The sequence below is a fragment of the Castanea sativa genome, chromosome 3, assembly GCF_040712315.1.
Source record: "Castanea sativa cultivar Marrone di Chiusa Pesio chromosome 3, ASM4071231v1".
In the NCBI taxonomy this organism is placed as follows: domain Eukaryota; kingdom Viridiplantae; phylum Streptophyta; class Magnoliopsida; order Fagales; family Fagaceae; genus Castanea; species Castanea sativa.
In genome coordinates, this window is record NC_134015.1 from 2287148 (window position 1) to 2313531 (window position 26384).

The window sequence follows — 26384 nt, forward strand, 5'->3', positions numbered from 1 at the left end:
GCTAGTGGTGCAAACCTTCTATGTAAGTAGTGGGGATGTTGATGATCAGCAAAATCAGGCCATGGAACATGCTTATTTCTGTTGTGAGCTAGTTGCATGTGGTACATGATCACATGGCCCACTACAAGAGGTCCATAATCTTCAATCACATGTAACATCAATTAAACAACCAAAATCTAAACATAGGGAGAGGAATAAAGAGTGGTACCACAGTGTGACCTTTATAAATAAAGTAAAAGAACATATAATAATTCTTTTGGTTGGCAAGGAGCTAATAACATTATGTCAAAACTCAATTTGATGTAACAAAACCATATATGATTCTCAGAGCTCTCCCAAATAAATATTACAAGAATTGTAATGTAACATTTTACTAATACAAATGACAAAATCCATATCAGCATCCTTTGCCAAGCAAAAACAATCAGCCATAGCGGCTACTGTATAGCCTCTATTTGTGTCACGAGCAACATCCTCATATGTGCTCTGGACTCCAATCTCCAATCGTGTACAACCAGACAAAAGCATTTGCCGCAAGTGAGGTCCAAGGCAATAATCTGGCCTCCTAACAGATTAAACAAGAGCAACAGTTAACAATTTATTTTCATCAAGGAAATGACACATTCAAGTTTCTTAGAACTACAACAGAAGTTTTAATTGTTATGATTACTATTGAAGCAATTATTATCTAGACAATTAAAATTTATTACTGCAGCAGGTTCACAATCATACATGTGAATCCCTGTAACTCGCTAAATTAACCAGTCAAGGTTCAATACTGATGCTTCACCTCAACCTACAATTTGCCTTTTCCTCTCAGCATGAAGCAGAAGAAAACAGTTGCTTCACTTGTGTCAAGCCAGACAGAACATCAACTATCTTGGGATAATTTTGATTTTTTCCAAAACTCCAGCTGCTACTGATGCACCATTTTGCAATTTCACCAAACTTTGCCAACACCATGATCTTGCATTTGTCTTTCAGAATATCTAGCCGCTCATCAAAGGACTCCTACCACCAACAAGCTCATTTATCTCTTCCATGCTCCTGAAATTTTTGTAGCCATCTCGATCTGCTATAGGCTTCCCTTTTAGTAGCTCAAGTAACAGAAGCCCAAGACCCCAAACATCTTCAGCCATTTCTGATAGTTGGCCAGGATTTGTCCTGTCATTGCTGCAATAATTTGCAGACTCCAAATACATCATAAAATACATTAGGCCCTAAAATAGCAATTTCATTGTTATTTGTCTGTAATGTTTCCCAGACTCAAATTGTGCATCATACCCCTAAAGCACATCACCAATTTCATGTCAAATTGACAAGCAAGCTGAGATAACTTTAAGTTTTTTTTTTTTTTTTTAGAAGTAATAACTAGAAGATTATCTACGTGCACCAATTCTTATCAACTCAAAGAAAATCTCCATTACGTGCACTGGGTACAGCTTTTTTTCAGGACAAAGTGTGAAAAAACAAAGCAAAAAGAAATACTGCAATATACCTTCACTTCATCAAAGTCATCCTTCCCATCATCAACATTAGGTAACCCTCTAAATGACCGATTCCATGTAATCACACGCATCACTCAAGCAGAATGATCAATATGTCCTTGGCGGCGAATATATAGGTGCGAGATGGGAATGGAAAAGAGAGAGAAGGTTGTTAGGGGCGGCAACGGTTGAGTGGGAAAGGGAGTGAGACGGAATCGGCGAAGAGGGAAGGGGGTGAACAGCCGGAATCGACGGCGGCCTCTGCATGTGGCCGTGATTCTTTGGCCTGACTGGGGTTTCAAGAGAAGACTGCCTAACGCAGGGGCGTGATTAAAGAGAAGTCTGAGTTTGCTGAGATCACAGTGGAGGAGGAGATGAGAGGGAGAGGCGTGAGGGAGAAGAACACTGTTTTTTTTTTTTTTTTCTTTGAAAGGCTGCCTAACGCTGTTAACGTTAGGGTTAACAGCAATCCAATTAAAATGGGTCATGTGCAATGCACATGACCCTTACTTAAGTGATTGCTTAGATGTCTTATTATTTAATTGACACTTGTCTCTGTTTGTAGCAATTGCTGCAAACTTGTTTGGAGGAAATCCGTGTCCATTAATTAATGATCCACTGTTACATAAGTGTAATTAATTATTAATTGAACCTGATTAGATTATGGGGTCATCGGTTCCAAATTCATGTAGAATTCATAAAAATCAGTCAGGGATTCAAGCTGGTTCCATCAGTACTACGTTGGGCCCAACATTTCCATCTAGGTCTCTCTCTCTCTCTCTCTCTCTCTCTGTTATGAATTTGATTGAAGATGAATTTGTGTGCAAAATGTATTGGATTCTCTAGTGCCTGCACTGTTGGTTGACCAGAATTGAAAGTTTATCTATGCTGAACAGGCAAGTTTTTTGGTCCAATTGCTATTTCTCATTTTAAAAGTATAATATATTATTGTACTGAGTTTGGTAGACGAAGAAACATTGGGAAAGAGAAGGAAACTAAACTTTTAACCTTTACTGGTTTGATTGATGAAAATTGAAAATCTTCACTTTAAGTAATTATGTTGGCTTTTTAAACTTATTTGATGGATAATCTAAGATTTAAAATTGCTATTTCTTTTTCTTTTTCTACATTGTCCTGGTAAACAAACAAAGCATCATGGCTTGGTTGGTGGAGAGACTGTGAAAAATGCATGAGATTATGCTGGACTTGCACATAGGATTAGGAATAGGAGAATTGGAATTTGGGACAGTGAAAGTTAAAACAAAAACAAAAAACAATTTTTATTGCCTTTGAAATATGCCCCATCTTAGTTTACTAATGCCCTCTCTGCTATTCTTTTAATCAAACTGTAATATTGCAGTTCAGATTCACAATGTCTTGAAATTTCAAGGACCGCATTACATCAAATGTTTAGGTTGTCATTAAGAATCTAAAAGTCTAGAAACTAAATGCTAACAATTGGTTGAACTTGGTCAATTTTGGTATTTTGTCCATGGTTGGAACCATCAACAAGGTGACTGATTGTTAAAACTGCAAAGATGGTTTCACATAGTTTCTCCATCATCATCATAATCTTATGCCTTTCAAGTCTCTACGAATTCCTTAAGTTGAGGATTGTTTGACAGAATATTGTTTAAGTTATAATTTGTGATTAAATATGCATGTCTCGTGTTTATCAAAGAAAGGCAAATTAGATGATAAGATACTCATTTGAACTAAGATGTATTGTATTTCTAATAAAGGCTGCTGATAAAAATTTATGGAATAATGTTGGTAATCTACTATAAGGTGAGTATGAAATTACTAATTCTTCCAAAAACTTGAGGAAATTGTGAATTTAATCATGAGAGATGCTACGTTCACAACATTTTTACAACATTTTCACAACAAATCACAGGTGGTTAGTTGTTATTGGTTTAAATTTGAACCTAACACGAAAATTACTTTTTTACCCCAACAATAACAACCAGTAAGAACCTTCTACTTAAGATTTGTTGTAAAAATGTTGTGAAAATATTGTGGACATATCATTTCTTTTTAATCATTTAACCATAATGCTATCCCTCCCCTCACATGTGGGCTTAAAGTTCTCCTTAATAAGTGGGGCCCAACATGTAAGATTTTTAACATTTTAAATGGGAGGTAGTAAGAATAGGGATCAATATTTTTGTGCACGAAAATCCAATTTTACACAATCTACCAAATAAAAAAATGAAAAAACGTCTTGAAGACCACAGTCTACATTGATAATAATTTTTCCAAACACAAAGTTAATTGTGATTTCACCTATTCTTCCATTAATCGGAACACAAACTCTATGTTTTACTGGCATTAGAATCTATATTTCATAAGGTCCATATTGATTTTTAGAAACCCATAAAGCATTAGGGGTATAGATTTTCTTTTTCCTGATAAGTATAGTAGGGGTGACAAATGCATGGCCAGTGCATTGGTTTCTTCTCTAACATAGATTTATATTAATGGAGTTATTATATAGTTTGTTAGAATTATCTAAAAATTCTCTGATTAGGTGATTATTTAGGTCTCCTTTTAAGTATAGTGGTTGTATGGTACCAAACAACTAAATTTATTTATAAAAAAAAAAATTAATAAATTTTCTGCAATTTGGTGTTATAAAATCAAATTAAAAAATCTAAATAAAATATGCTAATGTAGAAAATTGTGGAGAGGTCAACCAAAAGTTAAAGACGTCAGTTATATATATATATATGAGATAGGTTCAAGTTACACATAGTATAACTCTTGTAAAATTACACATTTTTTAAATTATAAATTTCTAAGAGATTTAACCGTTTAAAAAATAGTATTAAATGTTATTACTTTCTATTTTATTACCTCATTAATACTAGCATTTTTTCTTTCTTTCTCTCTCCTTATTTATTTTGTGTCCTTTATTTTCAATAACCTGCAATCCATACTCATCTACTAAAGAGCACCCCACCATAGCCAAATCTCCCCTTTCGGCACAAAAGCAATATAGAAATTAATTTATGTTAATTGAATAATTTCCATACCACCTGTACGTAGGACATAATTTGAACTTCAAGCTCAAAGGGGTCTGTTAAATGGGCTTGAAACCAGTTTCGTTCTACTAAAAATGTATACTTGCATTCTTCCATTAATATGCGCGATAGTTGTATTGAATGCATTGATATTAGCTATATGGAGGGATCGGGGTTTGGCTGATGCCATTACAACTTCTTGAATTTCTTTGTTTTTATCACACAAGGGAATATGCACCCACCCATAACTGTGCCATCTAGGAACTTCACTAATTAAGGCAAATATATTGCAACCTATGGCAATGAAACTATTTTGGGATTGGAAGTTCACACTTTCTATGGTCTTTGTAATGCTATTAGTATAATTCGAAAATATTGGATAGTTGACATGAACTATGCCTTCTAATGAAATCTCCAGCACCTACAAGTTGAAGCTCCTCAAGAACTATTCTAAATGGGTACAAAGTGCATTTTCCCACAATATGTTTGAAATGAAGTCTTTGCTAAACTTGCTGATTGTATAAATGTAGTAATCGGGTAATTTATCCAATAACGAAATTGTCTAAAACACTATTTGCACCACGACCAACTCTTTATTGATGATGAATGGGAATGTGAAGCAGAAAATCCAACTAGAAATTTCTAGTGTACTGTTTAATAGCTTCTTTGCGAAAATGGGAGATTTGGCTATGGTGGGGTGCTTTTAGTATATGTAAGCTTTGCAGGTTATTAAAAATGATAGTGCCCTTTAATCAAGTGGAAAGCAATAAATAAGGAGAGAAATAAAATGCTAGTATTAATTAGGTAATAAGGTGTAAAGTCTTAACATTTAATGATGTTTTTTCAAGTGTTAGATCTCTTAGGAATCTATGACTTAAAAAATGTGTAATTCTTATAAAGTTACACCAAGTGTAACTTGAATCCATCTCTCTCTCTCTCTCTCTCTCTCTCTCTCTCTCTCTCTCTCTCTATATATATATATATATATATAGACACACACACACATATAGATAGGGAATAACTATTCATCTTCAAAAGGTTTGTAATAATTATTCTTAACAAGTGTATTAATTTCTAAAATTAATATATTTCCAAATGAACAAACTTTTCATATGCACATAACAATTATGAAAATAAATAATCATAAAAAAATAAATAACCTCTCTTTCAAATTTAAAAAATATTATTTTTTAGGAATTATAATTATATGAGTGTAAGTGCACAATCGCACCTGGACTCAAAGACAAAGTAGGCTTAAGCCCAATGAGCCTTAAACAATAAAATTTGTAGAGTGTGGATTTGAAATCTAGCCTTAGTGGTATTGGAGACTTGACAAATAGGCTTAAGTGTTACAGTATTTGCTAATAACAAACGATTATGACAAATGAACCTCCTCGGACGTAAGCCGAGAACAATTTCTCTATTATTTCTTTCTCTCTTAAAGATTATAGTTTTTGGTCCTTCTTTTGCTCTCCCCCTTTCTCTTTGCTCTCTTCTCTTCTTAAATACTTCCTCTTTTTCCTTTGTCCACGCGTCACCCCCAATCCCCTTCCACCACCTTCTTGGAATCTTTAAATAATAGCCAGAAGATTCAATTCTACTGTTCAGGGGTCACTTCCCCATTAAGGCGGCTAGGGAGGTAGGTGCAGGGTCTTTAATGTGGAGGTAGCAGCTTTTTTCTGAGATATTTTTCTCACACCGGTGCGTCTAGAGGGTACTTGGATCTCCTTTTTAACCTACAATCTTTCCAGAACTCTGCCTTGATATTTCTAGCGAATCTCCAAGCTATCACGGGTCTGTCCGAGGAGAGATTCTTCCTCGGATGAATCCTCGGACCCTCGGCTTGCGGGCCGACTTACAGTCCTAAAGGCCTTTAGTCAAGAACGAACTGAACCTTCTTAACAGAGCCCAAATGCCCAAATACCTACCCAGGTCCTTTAACTCCCCACAATGAGTAAGATATTTCCTAAAATATATCTTAAGTTTGATTTAAATAATATTTTCATTCTATTGTCTTCAGGGTTCTATTATTGTGTTGTCACAATATAAATGAATAGTAATAAGCATTATATTACAACGTCTTATATTCCTTGTAATACCTATTATATTGTGTTGCCATTAAAACAAAAGCTGCTATAAGTAGTTTTTTTTGTAATGATATTCCCATGTAATTATTGTTATAGTTTACCAAATGTATCCTCAGACCTTAAGTAACTCCAAGATTGTGGGGATTACTTCAAAAGTCAACGCATAAATATGAAATCAAACTTGCATGTGTGTGGTGCACACTGACGACTCCAAGTTAGAGTCAGGGTGGTCACAAAACCACCCTAGCCTAGAAAAAAAGTCATATTATATATAAAATTTAAAAATTTTATGATTTTTGTAAGTGCACAATTGCATCTGGCCCCAAGAATAGTTACGGGCTCAGGCCCAATGAGCCTTAAACAATATGAATTTGTAGAGTGTGGGCTTGAAACCCAGGTCAGAAGTGTCTGAGGATTAAATGACAAGCCAAAGATTGCAAACACTTGAAAACAACAAGGAATATTGTAAATCAACCTGCTCGGACGTAAGCCGAGAGCTGTTCTTATATTATCTCTTTCTCTTTTTTTTCTTTTTCTTTTTGATTACCAAAAAAGGAAGGCCCCCATTCCTGTTCTAGGTTTCTTCTTAAATACTCCTCTTTTTGATACTTTGTACACGTGTTACCCCAACTCCCCCTTAAGCCAGATATTTCTTTTCTCAGTGCCTTTGAATAGTAACCAGAAGTTTCCCTTCCACTATTCAAGTGTCACTTCCCCATTAATGCGGCCAGGGTGGTAGGTGCAGGGTCTTTAATGTGGAGGTGGCAGCCTTTATCTTTGGTATTTCTCTAACATCGGTGCTTCTAGGACATTCAAGAGTTCACCCCCTTTAACCATTGGTCTTGACCGTGTCATTCCCTAACCTTTACCATGAAGTCCCGGGTTCTCCGGTGTCCGTCCGAAGGGAAATTCATCCTCGGCTGGATCCTCGGATCCTCGGTGTATGGGCCGACCCGTAGTACTAACAAGTTCTAAACCCAAGAGCAGGTCGGTCTTCCTTAGCATGGCCCAAAGGCCCACATCCCCATCAGGGTCTTTTTACTCCCCACAATTTTTTTACCTTAAAAAAATGTATGACCACCGTAAAATTTTTTAGGTCCAATATAATTAAACTTTAGACAAAATTTAGCAACAAACTTGGTTGTAATTAAGGCTATAACTCCACTCAATATTTTTTTTTATTATATATGAATTTTAACAATTCCACAATTAGATCACATTTTTTTTCTTATATTCTCCATACTTGCAAAACTTCAAGAAGATTAAAGATAAATAGTTTATGTCATCAATCAAATGTTTAATTTTCGTCTTCTAAAAAAAAAAGTTTAATTTTCGAGTTTTTGTAGTCCTAAATTATACGCAAAAAATAAGTTTATGGATTAAATAGTAAATAACATTCGATTGACATGAAACTTGACCTATGTTTTAAGAACATAAAAAACATACAATTCAACGGTTAGATTTTCAAAATATGTAGTCATGTTAATTTGTTTAGTGAAAGTTGTAGTTTTAGGTTACAGCTAAGTTTGTAATGAAATTTTGGACTTTTTAACAATATATTGGGCCTTTACAAACAAAAAGAAAAATCCAAGAAAATTTTATTTAACTAAAATTTTGAAAGAGATAAGCTTGTGGTATTAATAGTGAGATATAATTATCTTTTTTTTGTTGTTAAATATTGTATAATTTAAGTTTCCTAATGACCACCCTAAAAAAAATTCCTAAAACCGTCACTGGTGGTGCAGCCTAACATGGGGAAGCTTATATATAACTCATATACTACTTGACATCATTATTAATCTGCTGCAATAATGGGCAATACATTATGAGAAATTTTTATCTTATTGAGTGGATAGAATCGTGGACACAGGCATGTACAGGAATCCAATAATAACATCAAGACCAATACATTGGCAAATTTTTCACACATAAGCTACATTCTGCACGTTCCTCTTCTTCTTGTTCTGGATGCAGATCTTTAAAAGCCCCATAACATCCCCTTAAGTTGACCTAGACCATGACTTTTTTGTTCACTCAACCTAAGTCTATTCCAATTAAGTTTAGTACAAATGGGAAAGTCAATGGAATATCTGCAGTTAACTGAGGACTCTAGACGATGCTATTTGGACCTTTGAAAGTTTGAACTGTAGAAGTGTTGACCGCTTAAAATTACATTATTATCTTAGTTTTAGTAGATAATATCATATCAATTTCATATTTAATTATTCGTAAATATGTGAGTTTGAAAGATTTCTAAAGAATATACTCATTACATGTATTTTTCTCTTTATAAGAGATTAAAGCCATTTAGCTAATTATATAGAATGCAAGAGAATCTAAGGGTCAAGATCAATTAGAGCATGGTTTTGGAAATTCTAAATAAGTCAAAAATGTGTGAGAATAAAAAGGGAAGAATGAAATTTGTTCAAGTCAAAATTGAAAAAATCCTAATATGGAAACATCCTGCACTGTTTCAGTATTTTTTTTCCATAATGTCTTGCATAGATGTTCGATAGACCTGATTCTTGTGGCCATGGAAATAAAATTTGAAGATCTACAACTTTGTAGTTTATCACAAATTCCATAAAATTTGTTTTGAAGGTCAAAAGTGGGCTAGAAGCCGACAGTTGATAAAATTCCTGAATTGGCGATTGACAAAATGTTGTTGTTAGCTCTTCTACCATTTTTTTGAAAAAATAAAATTTATCGCATACTTCCTTACATTAAGCTACTCAATTAAATTCAAACAAACATATAATTATATTGAATTTAATTATTATTTTTAAATTTTTTTTTGAATTTAATTGTCTTTAAAAAAAGATAAGACATATTATATTTTATTGGCCAATACAATCATACATTTGAATTTAATTTGGGTCATTAACGATGTCTGCCAAAAAAAAAACAGTACTTAAATTTAGGAGAAATTTTACGTTCAAAATATTTTAACAATAAATCATAAATAGTAAGTTATTATTGCTTTTAATTTAAATCCACAACTTGAATTATTCTTTTGCCCACTCATAACTACCGGTAACAATTTACCATTTAAAATTTGATAAGAAAATATTGTGAAAACGTTGTAAATATTGTATTTCTCTAAATTTTGCCCTTACAAGGTACAAGTTACAACACAAGTACACAACATAAGACTAAAATGTAAGACAATAAAACTTCTTATGTCCTTTTGATTGGTAAAGCCAGGGAATCATGTAGATGTATTATGTCATGCAACCATTTCTCTCACACCTTGTTAAGCTGGCACTTTGCACAATATGATATCAAGGCACCCCGCACTACTACATGGGTGCGTGTGGGTCAGTCCAGTCCAGGTCGGTCCTTCGCTACATGTGGGTGCGTGCGGTGCGGGTAAGTGGGTTTTATGCAGGTGAGTAAGGATTAAGGTAGTCATTTTGCTTTTTACAGAAAGAATTACGAATAAGTTACTTGACACTAAAATTAAGAAAATTAAAATGTACAATTGGTATAAAACTATATTACAATTAAAAGTTAATGTGGATTTAATTTTCAATTTTGATTGTGCTTTAGCTTTAATATATTATATATGATATGATTATAAATAATAATTTGATGTCTTATTAACTAATTTGCAAAATTACACTATCCAATATTGGGTGTAAGGACACAATTCAAGTTCCCAAACCACGACTAGGAGGAAAATGGGCTTGAAAGGCCTTTCTTCACAATGAATTTGTAGAGGATGGGTTTATAATTTAGATTTCAAGGATGGCTTTAGACAATCACAAAAAGAACGGGCTTTGGGCCCAATGGAACAAAACAAAGAATCGTTTGCAAAGAGTAAGATTGAGAATTCCTCCTCGGACTGATTCCGAGGATAATTTCTAATAGTATTTCTCAAGTGTGGATACAAATATTGATTATCATACACTTTTTCTTTCTCAAAAAGCCTCCCCCTTCTTCGTATGCCTTCCCTCCTATTTATACTCCTCCTCTTCTCTTCATCATCTTCCACTTTATGGTCGCGACCCTCATTTTTGGATACTTGTCCCATCCATTCTTCCCTAAAGCCCGCTGGGATTTGGGACCAAGTTCCAAGCTCTATACTCAGGTCCCATCCTTCCATCTATATTGTCAGCGTATCAATTACAGGGTCTTTAATATATGGGCGGTGGTAGCAGCTTTACTTTTAGACATTCCAACGCTCTTTCTACTGTCCTCCACGTATACTGTATATCCTCGGCTTAACATTCCGAGGACAAATCTACTCCTCGGACGGTAAGGGACACTTAAATACTCCACGATTATTTTGATGTTTTCGGATTTGGGTTTCTAGCCCAAAAGACCTTGTTGGGCCGTCTATTATAAATTACTGGGCCCAATACCCCTACAATAGCCCCTCGAGATTCTTTATTTTTCTTTCACCTCGGGAGGAAAATAGGATCTCGATTTAAAAGACCTTTTCACCCTGCAGGATCCTGGAATGTCACTAACGGAAATAACTTCTGAATTACCCATCGCGTGTTCCCGATGCTTCGGTATGCGAAACGCCCCCGAATTTATTATTGGCGCTTCTATGTCCCCCACGTTTCATTGATATGACACATATCTAACGGTCGAGAGCGATTCCTGTGTTGAGGCGGGAATTCGCCCGCTTCAAAACACCTTTTGACATATAAATACTAATTTTCTTCAAACTTCCTCACACTACAGAAACCTGATAACGTACCTGCCACACTTTCCATCTCCCCGTACTCTCTCTTTCTCTCAAGTACTCTGTCCGAGGTGACGTGATTTCTTCTTTTAAAAGTAAGTTCTTCAATACTCTTTCCCCTCCTTATCAGCTTTTTGTTTCTTTTGTTTCTTTTTCTTCCCGTCTTCTCCTTTTCACTGTGTCTTTCATCCTCGGCGTAGTTAGTTTTCTTCCCACCCCCCCTTTTTTCAAAAAAGAATGGGTAGGTTCGCGTCCCTGGTAGATTCGAACGAAAAAATAGAGCAGTTTAAGGCTAAGTACAAAATTCCCTCGGATGTATCCATTACGTACTGTAACGAGGAAGAGTATTATACAAAAAGAAAAACGGGAGAAGTCGTAATCCCGATGATTGCGTTCATCGAAGGGGGAATGAAAATCCCCATGGGAACCGTGACTAGGGATTATTTTAGGGCCTTTAGATTAGCTCCCACCCAGTGCGCCCTAAATGTCTTTAGGATCCTAGGTTCCATAGACGCCTTAAATGAGAAGATGAACTTAGGGCTCACTCACCACGACGTGAACTGGGTTTACAACCTCCATTACCTAAGCAAAAAAGATGAGTATTACCTAAAGTCTAGATACCCAGAGGTTAGGCTAATTCAATGTCTGCCTGAATCAAATAAGGGCCTAAAAAGCGACTTCCTGATCATATCAGGAAATTGGCATGACGGCCTCCCCTATCCGACAAGGGAAGGGACTCCAGGTGAAATTTCTTTTACATACTATTATCCTCTGTCTTTTTACTTATTCTTACCCTCTCTTACTTGGACAACTCTACAGATCCACACGCCGCGGATTGTCATCCCAATCTCGTTGACTTCGGACGGTTGGATAGGATCTTACAAGCTGAGGTTTTTGTGCATACTGACGGTCAACTCCGAGCAGCTCATCTGATCCTCGGCTACAATCCAATATCCAAAGCCTTTCAGGCGCCGAAGTGCGTGATCAAAGCCCACGATCCTCGTCTTCCTCGGATCAATGTTGCTGTTGAGGGTTTTTTGCTACCGGAGGGGACTGCCATTCCTCAAGGCACCTTGGTCACCCAACCAATCCAACCACCACAATTCGTTCCGGTTGGGATTCCCACAGTTCCTTTCTCCACAAATTTAACATTTGGTGAAGCCGCGCCTTCTCACTCCACTGTAAAGGAAGAAGAAGAAGAGATAGTTGAGGTATCAGATTCCGAGGACGATTTTGAGGTTTTTAATCAACCCTACTCTCCTGAAGATTCAACTTCCATCCTCGGCACCTCTACCCATATCTTAAAGGCTACTACTGAAGAACTTGACACTATGGGCATTCAACGAAAGACTAAGCCCAGCCTAAAGGATGTCCTTGAGGGCACTGATAAGGCCCCCCGAGTCCAAGAACCACCAAAAGAGGTGCGCCCTCGGACTCAAGAAAAGGGTGCTGACAAAGGCCCTGAAGCTAGGCTTCCTCCTCCTCCCCCATCCTCCCAAACCCAACGCACCAACATAGCTGATCTCAAAAGAAAAAGAGATCAGCCGAAAGGAAAGGAAGTGGTGGAGACAGGGAAAGGCTCTGTTTCCAAGGAGTCTGAGGTGGAAAAGGGTGCAAAGCAGGCCCGTACCATACAGACTAGGTCGGAGAGAAGAACTGACCAACAGGTGGCCGTGCGCGCCCCTTTATGGCTCCCTGATATGTCTATGGATGACGAGGCCATTACTGTGGATGCGTCCATTAGGAATTCCGATGAAGGGACAGCTGCATGCGTCGCGGATGCTTTGGAGCAGGCGCTGTTACTCCCTGAGGATATGGTTGAGCTGAGAAAGAAAAGGGACCATACCGTCTTCATGACTTTGAAGAAGGAGCTTGCAATGGTAAGTTTTCTTTCTCTAAAATTTTGGCCTTTGTTTTTATTTTCTATATATATATGTCTGATTTTTATATGTTTTGTTCGTAGGCTGTTCAATCTGCCCATAGGGCAGAGGAGATTGCCATCAACTCCTATAAATCTTTGAGGGCCGAGGAGTCCAGGCGTGAAACCGCCCAAAAGATCTCGGACCTTCATAAGAAGAAACTGCAGGAGGTCACAGCAAAATTGGCTAAGGCTGAGAGTGCTAAGGCAGGCTTAGAGGCTGATCTGAATACGACGACTAAACAGGCCGAGGATCAGCGCTTAATGCTTCGCCAAGCCGAGGATAATCTCTTAGTAGCACGAAGGCTCGTAGAGGATCTTAAGAAAGATCTGAACGAGTCTGTAAAGGCCAAAGAGGAAGCCATCAAGAGCAAAGAAGAAGCCATTGAGGAGAAGAAAAAGGCTGAAAAAGCAAAAGAAGAGGCCGAGATCTCAAGGGACCAAGCCGAACAAGATGGTTATGATGTAGGCGTGAAGGAGGTCACTGAAACCTTCAAGGCTCAGGTTCCCGAGGTATGTAGGCATTACTGCCTCCAAGTGTGGAATGAGGCACTTTCCCAAGCTGGGGTTGATGCCTCTTCCACTCTTTGGAAAGCAGAGAGTGTCTACTATCCTCCCGCAATTCGCGCTTCTTCCATTCCTGAAGTTGCCCAAGAAGTTGCCCAGGGATCATCTGAGGATAAGGGGGCTGATTTGGTTGAGGATTCAACTCTTCCTGAAGATGCTTCTAAGCAAGCTGATCTAGTACAAGAAAAGGCGCTTGAAGACGTACAGCCCTCAAGTGACCTTCAGGTATCTTCGAAGGATGAGTTGGGTGATCAAGCTAATCCAATACCCTTGACAGATGATCCCAAAGGCAAAGGAATTGCCGTTGAGTCCTCGGTCCAACTTCCATCTCCTAAAGACCCCAAAGGCCCTCTGAAGATCAAGCTGAAACAATGAATGCCTGCTGTCTTCCTTTCCCTTTTTTTATATATATATATTTTTTTATTTTGTTTTATCTCTAAGTGTAATTTCTAAATGTGATTGAAAAAGTACTTACTTTGAATTTAATATAAGCACGAATGTTTGTTTTACTTGTTTGGATGATTCTTACCTTTTGCTCTGTTCTGATCATATCATTCCATAAATATCATCTCTTTGTCTTTCACCAAAGTTATTAACAACAGCTTGAATTGAAATTGATACTCCTAGGAAGGCTTAATTATGCCGAGAACTGCATTAAGTGATGCATTTTGAGTATTTGTTTCTTCGTTTTGGAACTCTAGTTTGAACTATGTAAAGATAAGGCATATGGTCTATGCAAATATCCGATGTATTAATTCTTGGCGAGTAAATGATCCGAGGATCCAACAATACCAAGCTTCAGCTTGATACTTAGACGAATAAATTTAAAATGTTAATTTTCCCAAAGTAGGTGATCCGAGGACCAGACGTAACTTAGGTTCTGTTTAACACTTAGTAAAGAATATCAATTTAGACGAGGTATGTGGTCCGAGGATCCAGGCATACCAAGTTTCAGCTTGATAATTAGTCGAATAAATTTAAAAATGTTAATTTTCCCAAAGTAGGTGATCCGAGGACCAGACGTAACTTAGGTTCTGTTTAACACTTAGTAAAGAATATCAATTTAGACGAGGTATGTGGTCCGAGGATCCAGACATACCAAGTTTCAGCTTGATACTTCGACGAATGAAGATAACGAATATAATGTAGTTTACAACAAAGAACGGCCGAAGTGCCTTTTATTTAGTAATAGTACCTTCGTAGATTATTTACATTCCAGGGACGTTGTACAACATTTTCGTCCAAATCCTCCAGATTGTAGGCCCCTATTCCTGCTACCGAAGTAATACGATAAGGTCCTTCCCAGTTGGGCCCCAATTTTCCCCACGCAGGATTCTTCATCGTGCCCAAAACTTTCCTTAGTACTAAGTCACCTGGTCCAAGAGGTCGAAGTTTCACATGAGAATCATACCCCTGCTTGAGCTTATGTTGATAATAAGCTAGTTGAACCATGGCGCTTTCTCGCCGTTCCTCAACTAAGTCTAAGTTTCTCATTAACAGATCATCATTGCCATCTGGAATAAAGGAGCTTTTCTTCCGGGTTGGGAACCCAGTTTCTAAGGGGATTACTGCCTCGGCCCCATAAGTCATGGCGAAGGGTGTTTCTCCTGTGGATCTTCGTGGTGTAGTTCTATACGTCCACAAGACATGTGGCAGTTCTTCCACCCACCTCCCCTTGGCGTCACCCAACCTCTTTTTGAGTCCGCTCACTATTACTTTGTTGACAGCCTCGGCTTGCCCATTTCCTTGGGGATAAGCCGGAGTGGAATATCTATTCGTAATGCCAAGATCACAGCAGTATTTCCGAAAGGCTTTGCTATCAAATTGTAAACCGTTATCTAAAATGAGAGTATGAGGAATGCCGAACCTGGTAACGATATTCTTCCATACAAACTTTTTTGCTTCCGTGTCTCTGATGTTTGATAATGGCTCAGCTTCAACCCATTTGGTGAAGTAATCTGTTCCCACAGACGGCGCCAATTGTAAGGACACAATTCAAGTTCCCAAACCACGACTAGGAGGAAAATGGGCTTGAAAGGCCTTTCTTCACAATGAATTTGTAGATGATGGGTTTATAATTTAGATTTCAAGGATGGCTTTAGACAATCACAAAAAGAACGGGCTTTGGGCCCAATGGAACAAAACAAAGAATCGTTTGCAAAGAGTAAGATTGAGAATTCCTCCTCGGACTGATTCCGAGGATAATTTCTAATAGTATTTCTCAAGTGTGGATACAAATATTGATTATCATACACTTTTTCTTTCTCAAAAAGCCTCCCCCTTCTTCGTATGCCTTCCCTCCTATTTATACTCCTCCTCTTCTCTTCATCATCTTCCACTTTATGGTCGCGACCCTCATTTTTGGATACTTGTCCCATCCATTCTTCCCTAAAGCCCGCTGGGATTTGGGACCAAGTTCCAAGCTCTATACTCAGGTCCCATCCTTCCATCTATATTGTCAGCGTATCAATTACAGGGTCTTTAATATATGGGCGGTGGTAGCAGCTTTACTTTTAGACATTCCACCGCTCTTTCTACTGTCCTCCACGTATACTGTATATCCTCGGCTTAACATTCCGAGGACAAATTTACTCCTCGGACGGTAAGGGACACTTAAATACTCCACGATTATTTTGATGTTTTCGGATTTGGGTTTCTAGCCCAAAAGACCTTGTTGGGCCGTCCATTATAAATTACTGGGCCCAATACCCCTACATTGGGCATAATACTATATATATATATATATATATATATATATATTTATTTATTTACATTGAGTCTCATACTTTCAAGCTTATTCATGAACATATGCTCATTTAGAAGTCAAGTTTAAACTTGGGCTTAAATTTGACTTATTTCTTAATTTTTATATATGTAAGTTTTTTCTCATGCTAAGCTCAAATTGTTCATGACAATGTAATGGTTACATTCCAAAAAAAAAAACTCTAAACTTAGTTAATAGGGGTGTGCATGAGTCTAGTTGGGTCAAGTTAAATGGTTTTTTCAATCTAACCTAACTCAACTCATCAAGTGGATAGAACCCAACCTAACCCAATCAACATGGGTTAGGTTTAGTCAATTGGTTATGCATACATATTATATGCTTCGTGAAAAATTAGACTTTTACCAGTTGATTCTTAAAAAAAAAAAAATTAAACATTTTTTTCAATAAATTTTTGCAATTCATATAACATGCTTAAATTAAATTCCAAAATTTTCAAAATACCAAATTAAGCAAACCAAAAATAAAATAAAATTAGGGTAATAAAATAAATTTATATACATGGTAAGTTGGGTTAAGTTAAATGGGTTGAAAACACTTAGAGGGGGTTTGGATCCAGTTTTTTTTTTTTTTTTTGCTGCGTCCACGTTTTGCTTTTTTTTTTTTCTTTGCTGCAGGGGGACAAGCACGCAGTGTGCGCACTTTTCACATACTTTTTTAGCAATTTTTTATTAAAAATAGGTCCCGCAGCACTATTCACACATTTAAAAATTATTTTGCTATAGTGTTTTCAGTTTTCAGTAATAAGTTCTATCTAAACGGACCCTTAGGGTCTGTTTGGTAGAGGAGTTTGAGTAATGTTGTTTGTAATTTTTTGAAATATATGTAGATAAAAAAGTGTATGAAAATATGTGTAAGGTTATTTAAAAACTGAAAATGTATGTTTTCACTACTCTATTAAACAGTGCCTTATCAATTCAAACCTAACCCAACTCAACCCTCAAAATAAAATTCTAACCCAACCAGCCCATGAAAGCCAACCCGAGAGTTGACGGATTTGTTGCACACCCGGGCTTTTAAGCCCAATCCAGCCTAACCCAAAAGCACACAAGAACCAAAAATTTGCAGCACCCACACGCCCTAACAAGTAACGACAACAGTTTGTCTGTATAATTCTTCAAAACTCTAAACCCTCTGAAAAACCCTAAGGTCCCGCCGGAAACCCAAAAAAAAAAAAAAAAAAAGCAATCAAACAAAGAGCTTTTTACTAAAACCCTAACGAGAAAAACTTTTCCTTCACTTTCTCGGGCATTTTCTCAGCTACCAAAAGCGTTTTAGGCAGCTCAATCTATACCAAAATGAAGAAGAAAGTGTCTTCGGCAGCTCCAAGAGGAAGAGGAAGAGGAGGTAGAGGAAGAGGAGGGGCAAGAAAGGACGAGAAATTCTCGGAGGATTCGTTTTTCATGGCGGAATCGAAGAAGCGGCGGAAGATTTCGGACGATGCCGACGTGATAGACAGCGGCGAGTCGGACGACGAGAGGGGATATGGATTCCGCGGCGGTTCCGACGGGGAAGACGGTGATGGCGGCGATGCTGAGACGGCCGACGAGGTGAGGCAGCGCGTGGCTATGGCGCAGTTGGATAAGTATCGTCGAATTGCTAAGGAAGAAGAGGACGAAGACGACGACGACGACGACGATGAGGATGAAGGGATTGATAGGGTAAGCGAGAAGGAAGGCCTCAGAGACTCGCTTGTTGCGAAAATTTTGCAGCAGGAACAGCTCGAAGAGAGTGGCCGAGTTCGCAGAGCTATGGCCTCTAGGTATTGTATTTTATTGCTTTTTCGTTAGTGTCTATTGGTTTTTAGCAGATTTTGTTTAGTAAAATTTATAGCATTTGGTTCTTTAATTGGGTGCTAATTCGATTAGAACATGTATGTATGATCTACAATGCAATTCATTCAGGGTACAAAAGCCGAAAACTAGTGGTGGTGGGTTCAAAGTGTTATTGAAGCATAGACAATCTGTGACTGCTGTGGCATTATCAGAGGATGATTCTAGGGGCTTTTCAGCTTCCAAGGATGGCAACATTTTGCATTGGGATGTAGAAAGTGGGAAAAGCGAAAAATACCAATGGCCTAGTGAGGATGTAATAAGGTCCCATGGAGCCAAGGATCCACAAGGTTCGGCGAAGAAGCATAGTAGAAATGTTTTAGCACTAGCTGTTAGCTCTGATGGTCGGTATTTGGCTACTGGGGGATTAGATCGCCATGTTCATTTGTGGGATACCCGTACACGAGGCCATATTCAGGTAAATCTAGTTTATTACTCTTTTTTTTTTTGTGTTTTGGAACAAAATGTGTGATGATTCAAGACTTATTGTGGTTTTTTTTTTTAAACAATTACTTTAATTGGGTTTAACTGTGGAATGTTTGCAACCTATCAGACCATGCGACATTTAGTGACAGACAATAGAGAGAATTAAAGGGGTAATTCTACATTCTGGAGTTCACTTAAACTATGGCCTGGGTGTTAAATAAATTTTTTGTATGGTATCAAAGTTCACTTAATCTGGGTTGTTTTGTGCAAAAAGATGTAAAAAAAAAAAAAGGGTACTGTACCCCCCTGCCTGAGACTTGCACTCCCCTGGTCAAATCAACCAAGCTGGTCCAGTCCCCACTTGGTGCCAATTGAGCTACAAGCCTCTTGGCTTGAAGATGCCCAGATATTTTGCATGCTGAAATGTTTAGATTCATAATTACGATCTGTCTATTAATATTGACAAGATCTTTGAATAATTTCTCAAATGGCCTGAACAGGTGATGGACTGCTGAGTTTTGAGAGGATTCTCCTTATGGCCTATCTATGTTTGCAAGTTGAACTTCAAAATTTATGTATCTTATATAAATTTTTTATTTCCTGACACTGTTAGGGCAACATTTAAAACCTGAAGTTTATGGATCTTATGTACTATTTCTTAATTGTCTGTGGTGTGTTTAACAGGCCTTTCCAGGTCACAGAGGATCTGTATCATGTTTAACCTTTAGGCAAGGGACTTCAGAACTTTTCTCTGGTTCATTTGATCGAACAGTCAAGATATGGAATGCAGAAGACAGAGCCTACATGAATACATTATTTGGCCACCAAAGTGAAGTATTATCTATTGATTGTTTACGGAAAGAACGGGTGTTGACTGTTGGACGTGATCGAAGCATGCAGTTGTTTAAGGTAAAGCATCTTTCAGTTATTCCTTGTGAATATATTTACTTAGCTGAAATAAAAATACATAGATAATGTCAACTTTGCATAATAGCAAAAGTTGACATGAAGTGTGATGGCAAAGGAAAGGACACGGTTTATACTGTACTTAAATTAGATCTTTCCAAGGGTACATCTAATAAACTTAAATTTAACATACCAAAATGAAATGCCAAGAGCCTCATAGCTCAGCGGCATTGCACTGATGCTTGAAACTATGAGTCCAATTGCTACTGCAGATATGTGGTTTTATAGGGAGAACTATGGTCCACATATTTTTATAGATTATTGTTTTCTTTCAGTAGTATATTTGAGTTTTTGTGGTGCTTTTTTTTTTTTTTTTTTTTCTGTATCAGTTGGATTTGTCTTTCTTGTTATTATATTTGGTCTTGACATCACCTTCTATGCTTTGTGAAATAGGTCCCTGAGGAGTCACGTTTAGTATTTCGTGCCCCCGCATCTTCTCTGGAGTGTTGTTGTTTTGTTAGTAATGATGAATTCTTATCTGGCTCCGACGATGGAAGTATTGAGCTTTGGACCATGTTGCGAAAGAAGCCTGCACACATTGTAAAGAATGCTCATGCTTTGTTGGCTGCAAACAAGAATCTCGAGCAAAAGAATAGTGAAATAATCCCTAATGGACACTTAGGTAAAATTGTAAAATTCTGTTTTCATATTATCTATCATGGAAATTATATGTAATGTTGAAGTATTAAATGGTCCTATCATCTTTAAATTTCTAGGATTACTCTATTTTTGGAAGAAGTAAAGATTTTGTATTTAGTGAGAAAAGATCTCATCGATTTTCTTATTCCATGCCTTCTGTCATTTACAAGTGGGTATAAGATTATTTTACCCCTGGAGAGGACACCAGCTATTATACCTTTGTGTTGTTTAAAGTGAAATCCATCAATCTTTAAAAATAATTGGTGGAAAACAGAATTCTAATTTATTGTACTTTTTGGATAAGTATATTCTAAAATACTTTATTAATCTTTCCTTGTGCTTTCTCATTTCACCTGTATTCTAATGACAGCTAATGATTTCCATACTGCAGAAAATGGTAACCATAGTTATGAAAGCTATCATTGTCAATCAGCATATTCCTGGGTCAGTTCTGTCACTGTATGTAGAAACAGCGATCTTGCTGCATCAGGAGCCGGTAATGGTTCTGTTCGATTATGGGGTATTGAAAGTGAGACCAAGGACGTTCGACCCTTGTTTGACCTTCCATTGGTAAGCCAAAGCAATATTAAAAATAATTCTTAAATCTTTTTGCAATTAGAATTTACCAACATTTAAAAAAAAAATACCAACAGTGTGAATATAGCGATTACTATGGATTATGCTTTGGGGTATATATTCTTATTTTTTTCAAAAGAAGTTCAAATGTGAATATATTCTTATTTTTAAGAAATAATATTTGATAATAATCATGTGTGAATTTTTTTTATCTATATAAAAAAAATCCTGTATGAATTTAGAATAATTCATAAATACCTTTTTTAATAAATATTTTTTTTACTTTTTTTTTATTATTATGGATTATGCTTTTGGGTATTTCTGGATGTTATTAATGTTAAGATTTGTTTCAGTTACTAGTACTACCAACTTTTTATGCACTGGTATATTGCTCAATGGGCTTATGATATGCAGGCCGAATTTGGTATGTTTAGGTTTTAATGATTGGTAGAAGTTTTGTCTAGAGTAGAACTATAGAGATACAAAATGGAGCTTTTTTTGGGTTATATAATTAAGATATCATTTGAGCATGATGTGGTTAAAAGAATTGAATATTTATTACATTAAGTTCTACTCAGCTTTATCTAGCAGACTCTTTGTATTGGGCAAGCTGAATGTTAGGAATCCTGCATGTGCATGCTGCCTTGTGTTAGTGCATGCTACCTTGTGACTGCTTGTTGTGCCTTGTGTTAGTGCATGCTACCTTGTCACTGCTTGTGGACATTAAGGTTGTTGGCAGGGCTATGTGTGCACATGTGCATCAGTGTGAGACAAGCTTGTGAGCTTATGCATGGAGACTAGGGCTTGTTGTAACTGATTCTTTCTAGCTCATGTGTGTAATTTTTAGAGCATGTGCTTCGTTAGATAAGCTGTTAGGCGGGCTGTAGGCCAACTGGCAGACAGATAGAGAGTTGGTTAGGCTATTCTTGGCCTTAGCACCTGGCCAACACTTGTATGAATAGGCTTCTGCCTCTTTTCACCCCATTAAGTTGAATATACGTCAGTTTCTAGTCTCAATTCTCTCTCAATAACTCTCCCAATTCTCCCTCTCTTAGGAGGCCTGGATACCTTGAATAGGCCACTTCACTTACATTTCACACACCTAGTGTTTCTTAACACCAAACTTGCCAAGACAAGTTCTTAGAAAGTCAAACCATGCAACTCAAAGACAGTTCATGCCATTTTTAGTGCAAGGATGAAGGACAACTATAGAAAGAATTTCAAAAAACATTCTTTATGAAATTAAAAGAAAGTTTAAAGTGAAATCAGTTCTAAACGCTTGTTCTTCGAGTATGCAATGCTCACAATTCATTGCATTTGCTCACAATTCATTGCATTGCAGAAGATTAATTGGTCATGATGTGTTACTGTTTCGTTGTCCAAGCACAAGAGAGCTTGATCTAGTAAAAGGAGCTGATCCTGAGCCAAACCCAGATTGCCCCCACAATTTGTGGTTTGAAGTTCACAAGTTGGGAAGATTGCTCTAAGCTTGAAATGATTGAGTGTTGACGCAATTTAGGTTGCTTGAACAGGACTTATGTTTGCAGGATTTCTAGACAGCAGGTAAACATACTTTCTGAAGGCTGTTTTAATGGGAGTAAGGTGGCAAGGAAATGACTTCTTGGTTGCTGTTCTAGGGGCTGTGAATGGTGCTGGAGAACAGTGATCTTATATTTTGAGTGGTTTTTGTTTCCCATAACATTGATTTTATGGTGTTGAAAAGTGAACTGGAAATTAAAAAGGGAACAGAGTACATAGGTTTCACACATAGGATTTCTAAGGCAAGGACTCTAAATTTAGTGAAGTGTTAGTAAACTAGGTTTTAAGCAACAAAAAGATCACAATGAGTACTCAATGACATAACTTACCCAATAGCAAAACCCATTGGCCTGACCAAAACTACATGCGTCCTGGTTTCTTGAAATTTTATAAACTGTCCCTAAATCCTAAATATTTAGAATTGAAAATGAGACTTGCAATTAACTAAATAAGCCTATACAAGATCCAAAGAGGCTTGGTATCATCCAGTATGTGCCGAATCAATTCTTAGGCATTGGAGTTATCCTTGTTCTGCCTACTGTCTTTAGAGACTGTTGCCAGCATCCTCCATCACATTTAAAGATAGGTAACTGTTCCCTCATTTGAACATGAACGCATCATTTTTCGTTATTTATCTTACTAGATAATAGGTAATCGATATACCTTGTTAAACTGTCAGCAATAGAAGTCGATGGCGGTATTTCACACTTTCCATTTTGCAAGTATTTATGTCAACGATTAGTTTCCAGGGTGGACATTGGGAGTTAACACTGTGTTGATTCCCCTGTGCCTTCTTTACTGAAGAGGGGAAAACCTATTGTGTGCATTGATTTAAGCCAGTGTGCAGCCCTCAATTTGGTTATATCAACATCATCCCCCCCCCCCCTTCTCCCTGACGACACTTTTTATTTATTACTTTCTTTCTTATCTCTTTCTTTGGTTTATTAATGAAACCTTTTGATGTTGGGCTCACAATCTAATTGGTTGTCTGATTTGGTTTAGAGAGCCACCAAAAAAACTTGTTTTTTGCTTACTTGAATCATTTGTGTAACACAGGTTGGATTTGTGAATTCCTTAGCTTTTGCAAAATCTGGACAGTTTCTGGTTGCTGGAGTTGGGCAGGTAATTTTTTGTTCCATATCTGCCATCTATGACATAACCCTCTTTGAATATGGTATGAGAACTTGATTTGCCATGATTTAAGATAAGCTGATCTTTAATTTGAAATTTCTAAAATCCTTACATTTAGTCACTTATCAAAAAATAATATCAAATCCTAGAAATTCCCCACACACACTTTGTTTCCCTGCACCTTTCAAACTAAGTATAATCCTCATTCTGTCCAAAAATATAAGGGCAGTTTCATCAATCTATAATTTTGGTTGATGAAATTTGATTAAAGCATAGTTTTCAAAAACCTAAATGAATCCAGTAGAGGTTGAATATATTGATAGCACCTGGCCTTCAACCATTAGGAGTTCCCCTGGATTTCCTGATAGACAGTTTTGATGGGTGGGTTGTCTATTATCCGTGGTTTACTTCTCAAGGGTGGCTCCAAAGGGTATTGCCTTGGTGAGGATCTCATCATTAAAAAAAAAAAATTGTAGACAACAGAACCAAGGATGCATTTTAAATCATTGCTGAAAGGAGAGAAAGATATCAAGTGGGATAAAAGAAATTAATGTTCTAATGTATGTAAAAGGAAAAGATACAAGCTCAAAATTCATGAGGTAATCGTGAATCTGAACTTCTGGCTTAAAGAATCCTAGTCTCACTAGTCACTAGTACTTTGGAGCCTTGGAGGTCCTTCCCTCTCTTGTGGGGCTGATGAGGCTTCTCCAAGCTTTTCCTTTCTAACCATTTTCCATCGGAAATGCACAAAGAATGTGGAATTCAAAGTATGGAAATAAATTTCTGGATTTAATTTTTGACATTTAATTAGGCAAAAAACCATGGTACTGTTAAATTGCAAGTCAGTTTCTTCCATTCATAAAATTCTCTTATGTTATGCTTCACTTGGTGCCTGCTGTTCACATCTTAACTTGATAAATCTCTGCAACAGGAACCTCGTTTGGGAAGGTGGGGACGTATCAAATCTGCTCAGAATGGAATTGCGGTTCATTCCCTTAAGCTCTCATAAAATGGGCAAATGATTTTTGTAGCTCTCCAATTTTGACTAATCTGAGTTTTTAAGTTAAATGAAAAAAATATTTCTCGGCCTGGTCCAAATGATATATATTTAATTACCTTTCATTTAACACTTAGTGGCTTTGTATCCTGTCTTGTAAGTTTATTATTCTTGTTTTGTTTCTCTTTCATCTGAGGGGAAATAGGAAACCATGTTTTTAATGTGAAAAGCACTTATTCATCTTATGGTAAGAAAGTGCTTGGAAGAAACTTCAATTAGCACTTGGGATGGGATAGCTTTGTGATTTTGGATGTTTGTCTGTGGGTCATTCAAGTGTTTAAGTGTAGATTTTTATTGGGAGAGAAAAGTAAGAAAAAGATATGGATGTTTTGATCATACTTCATAGACAAACTTTAATTAGTACCTTGGTATAATGTCAAAAAATTATCCAGGGAACAATTGAATTTTAGTTTTGGATTGAAACATTTATGTGATTTTGCACATTTTAGATCCAAGATGGATAAAGCCTTCAGTTTGATTCCTCAATTCTTATGATTTATTTAATAATATTTTACTTATCCTCTGGTTGGTTGCCAAGAAAAATTAGGAGGAGAAATGGAAAACTGCAGGTTAGTTTCAGTTTCAGTGTTCTTATTTTTGTTCTCTTAGGGCTATGGTTGTTTTGAGGGAAATGTGAATAAGTTTCTTCGCCCCAAAAAAAAAAAAACATTAATAGCTTCAAAAAACTTTAGAATTGAGCATGAAGTACAAGAGAAAACTACCCAATTGCATAAACGAGTTAAGTTAAAACGTTGAGCTTCCAAAAGGTTTTGATGGTCTCAGTTGTAGAAAGTTGATTTATGTTTCAATGAGAATGATTAACATATATTTTAATCAAATGCACTTGTTTGAAATAAGAAACCTCTAATGTGGGCACAGGTGCAACTAAATTGTTAAGAGCTTATACAATTATAATCCCTTAAAATGGAACTATACAAGTCTTTTGACCATTGTGAATCATTCACAAACTATGTACAAATATGTATATGTTTGTATATATTATATAATAATAATATAATTATCCTTTAAAAATATATTATATTTTACACTTATAGCTTCCAAACAATTAGGTGATAATTTAAACATATTAATTTAAAACTTAACAGCTAACTACCCTAACCTGATTTTCCCGCCATGTTGTGTACAAAATCACAAAAAAATGAACCAATTTCCCGCCACTGCCCACGTAAACGACGTCGTCAAGCTTATTCATCTAAAAATACACAGTTACAAAAACGACACCGTTAGCAACCCACAAATCACACCAAATCCCAAAACCACCCTTACACAAAACCCAAAAACACAACCCAAACCAACCTCACAGACCCATAATTTCCACCAATTCCACTATCCTTTTCCGTCACAAAAGCGAAAAAAAAATAAAATTTTACCACCAATTCCTTCACATTTATTTCCCGCCCATCTTTAACAAAAAACCATTTCCCGCCACCGCCAACGAAACGACGTCGTCAACACCCTAAAACGACACCGTCCAAAACCAAAATTGCCCTTATCAGCCACTACACATGCAAAATCCCCAAACTACCCTTACCCAAAACCCAAAACCCAAAATCCACCCCCAACCCCACCGTAAATCCCCCAAACTACCACTGTCCTTTTCCGTCACATTAAAAATCCAGGGGCACTCAAACAACGGTCTT

At 36.9% G+C, this 26384-nt stretch overlaps 1 protein-coding gene across 1 annotated transcript; it reads left to right on the forward strand.

Moving 5' to 3' along the window:
* Positions 1-17674: 17674 nt before the first annotated feature.
* Positions 17675-24948, forward strand: LOC142627028 (U3 snoRNP-associated protein-like EMB2271). Its single transcript, XM_075800806.1, has 7 exons — positions 17675-18319; positions 18462-18807; positions 19500-19724; positions 20175-20403; positions 20812-20990; positions 23592-23657; positions 24598-24948. Exons 1-7 carry the CDS (start codon positions 17856-17858, stop codon positions 24673-24675), a joined length of 1587 nt encoding a protein of 528 aa, XP_075656921.1. The 5' UTR covers positions 17675-17855; the 3' UTR covers positions 24676-24948.
* Positions 24949-26384: the final 1436 nt, after the last annotated feature.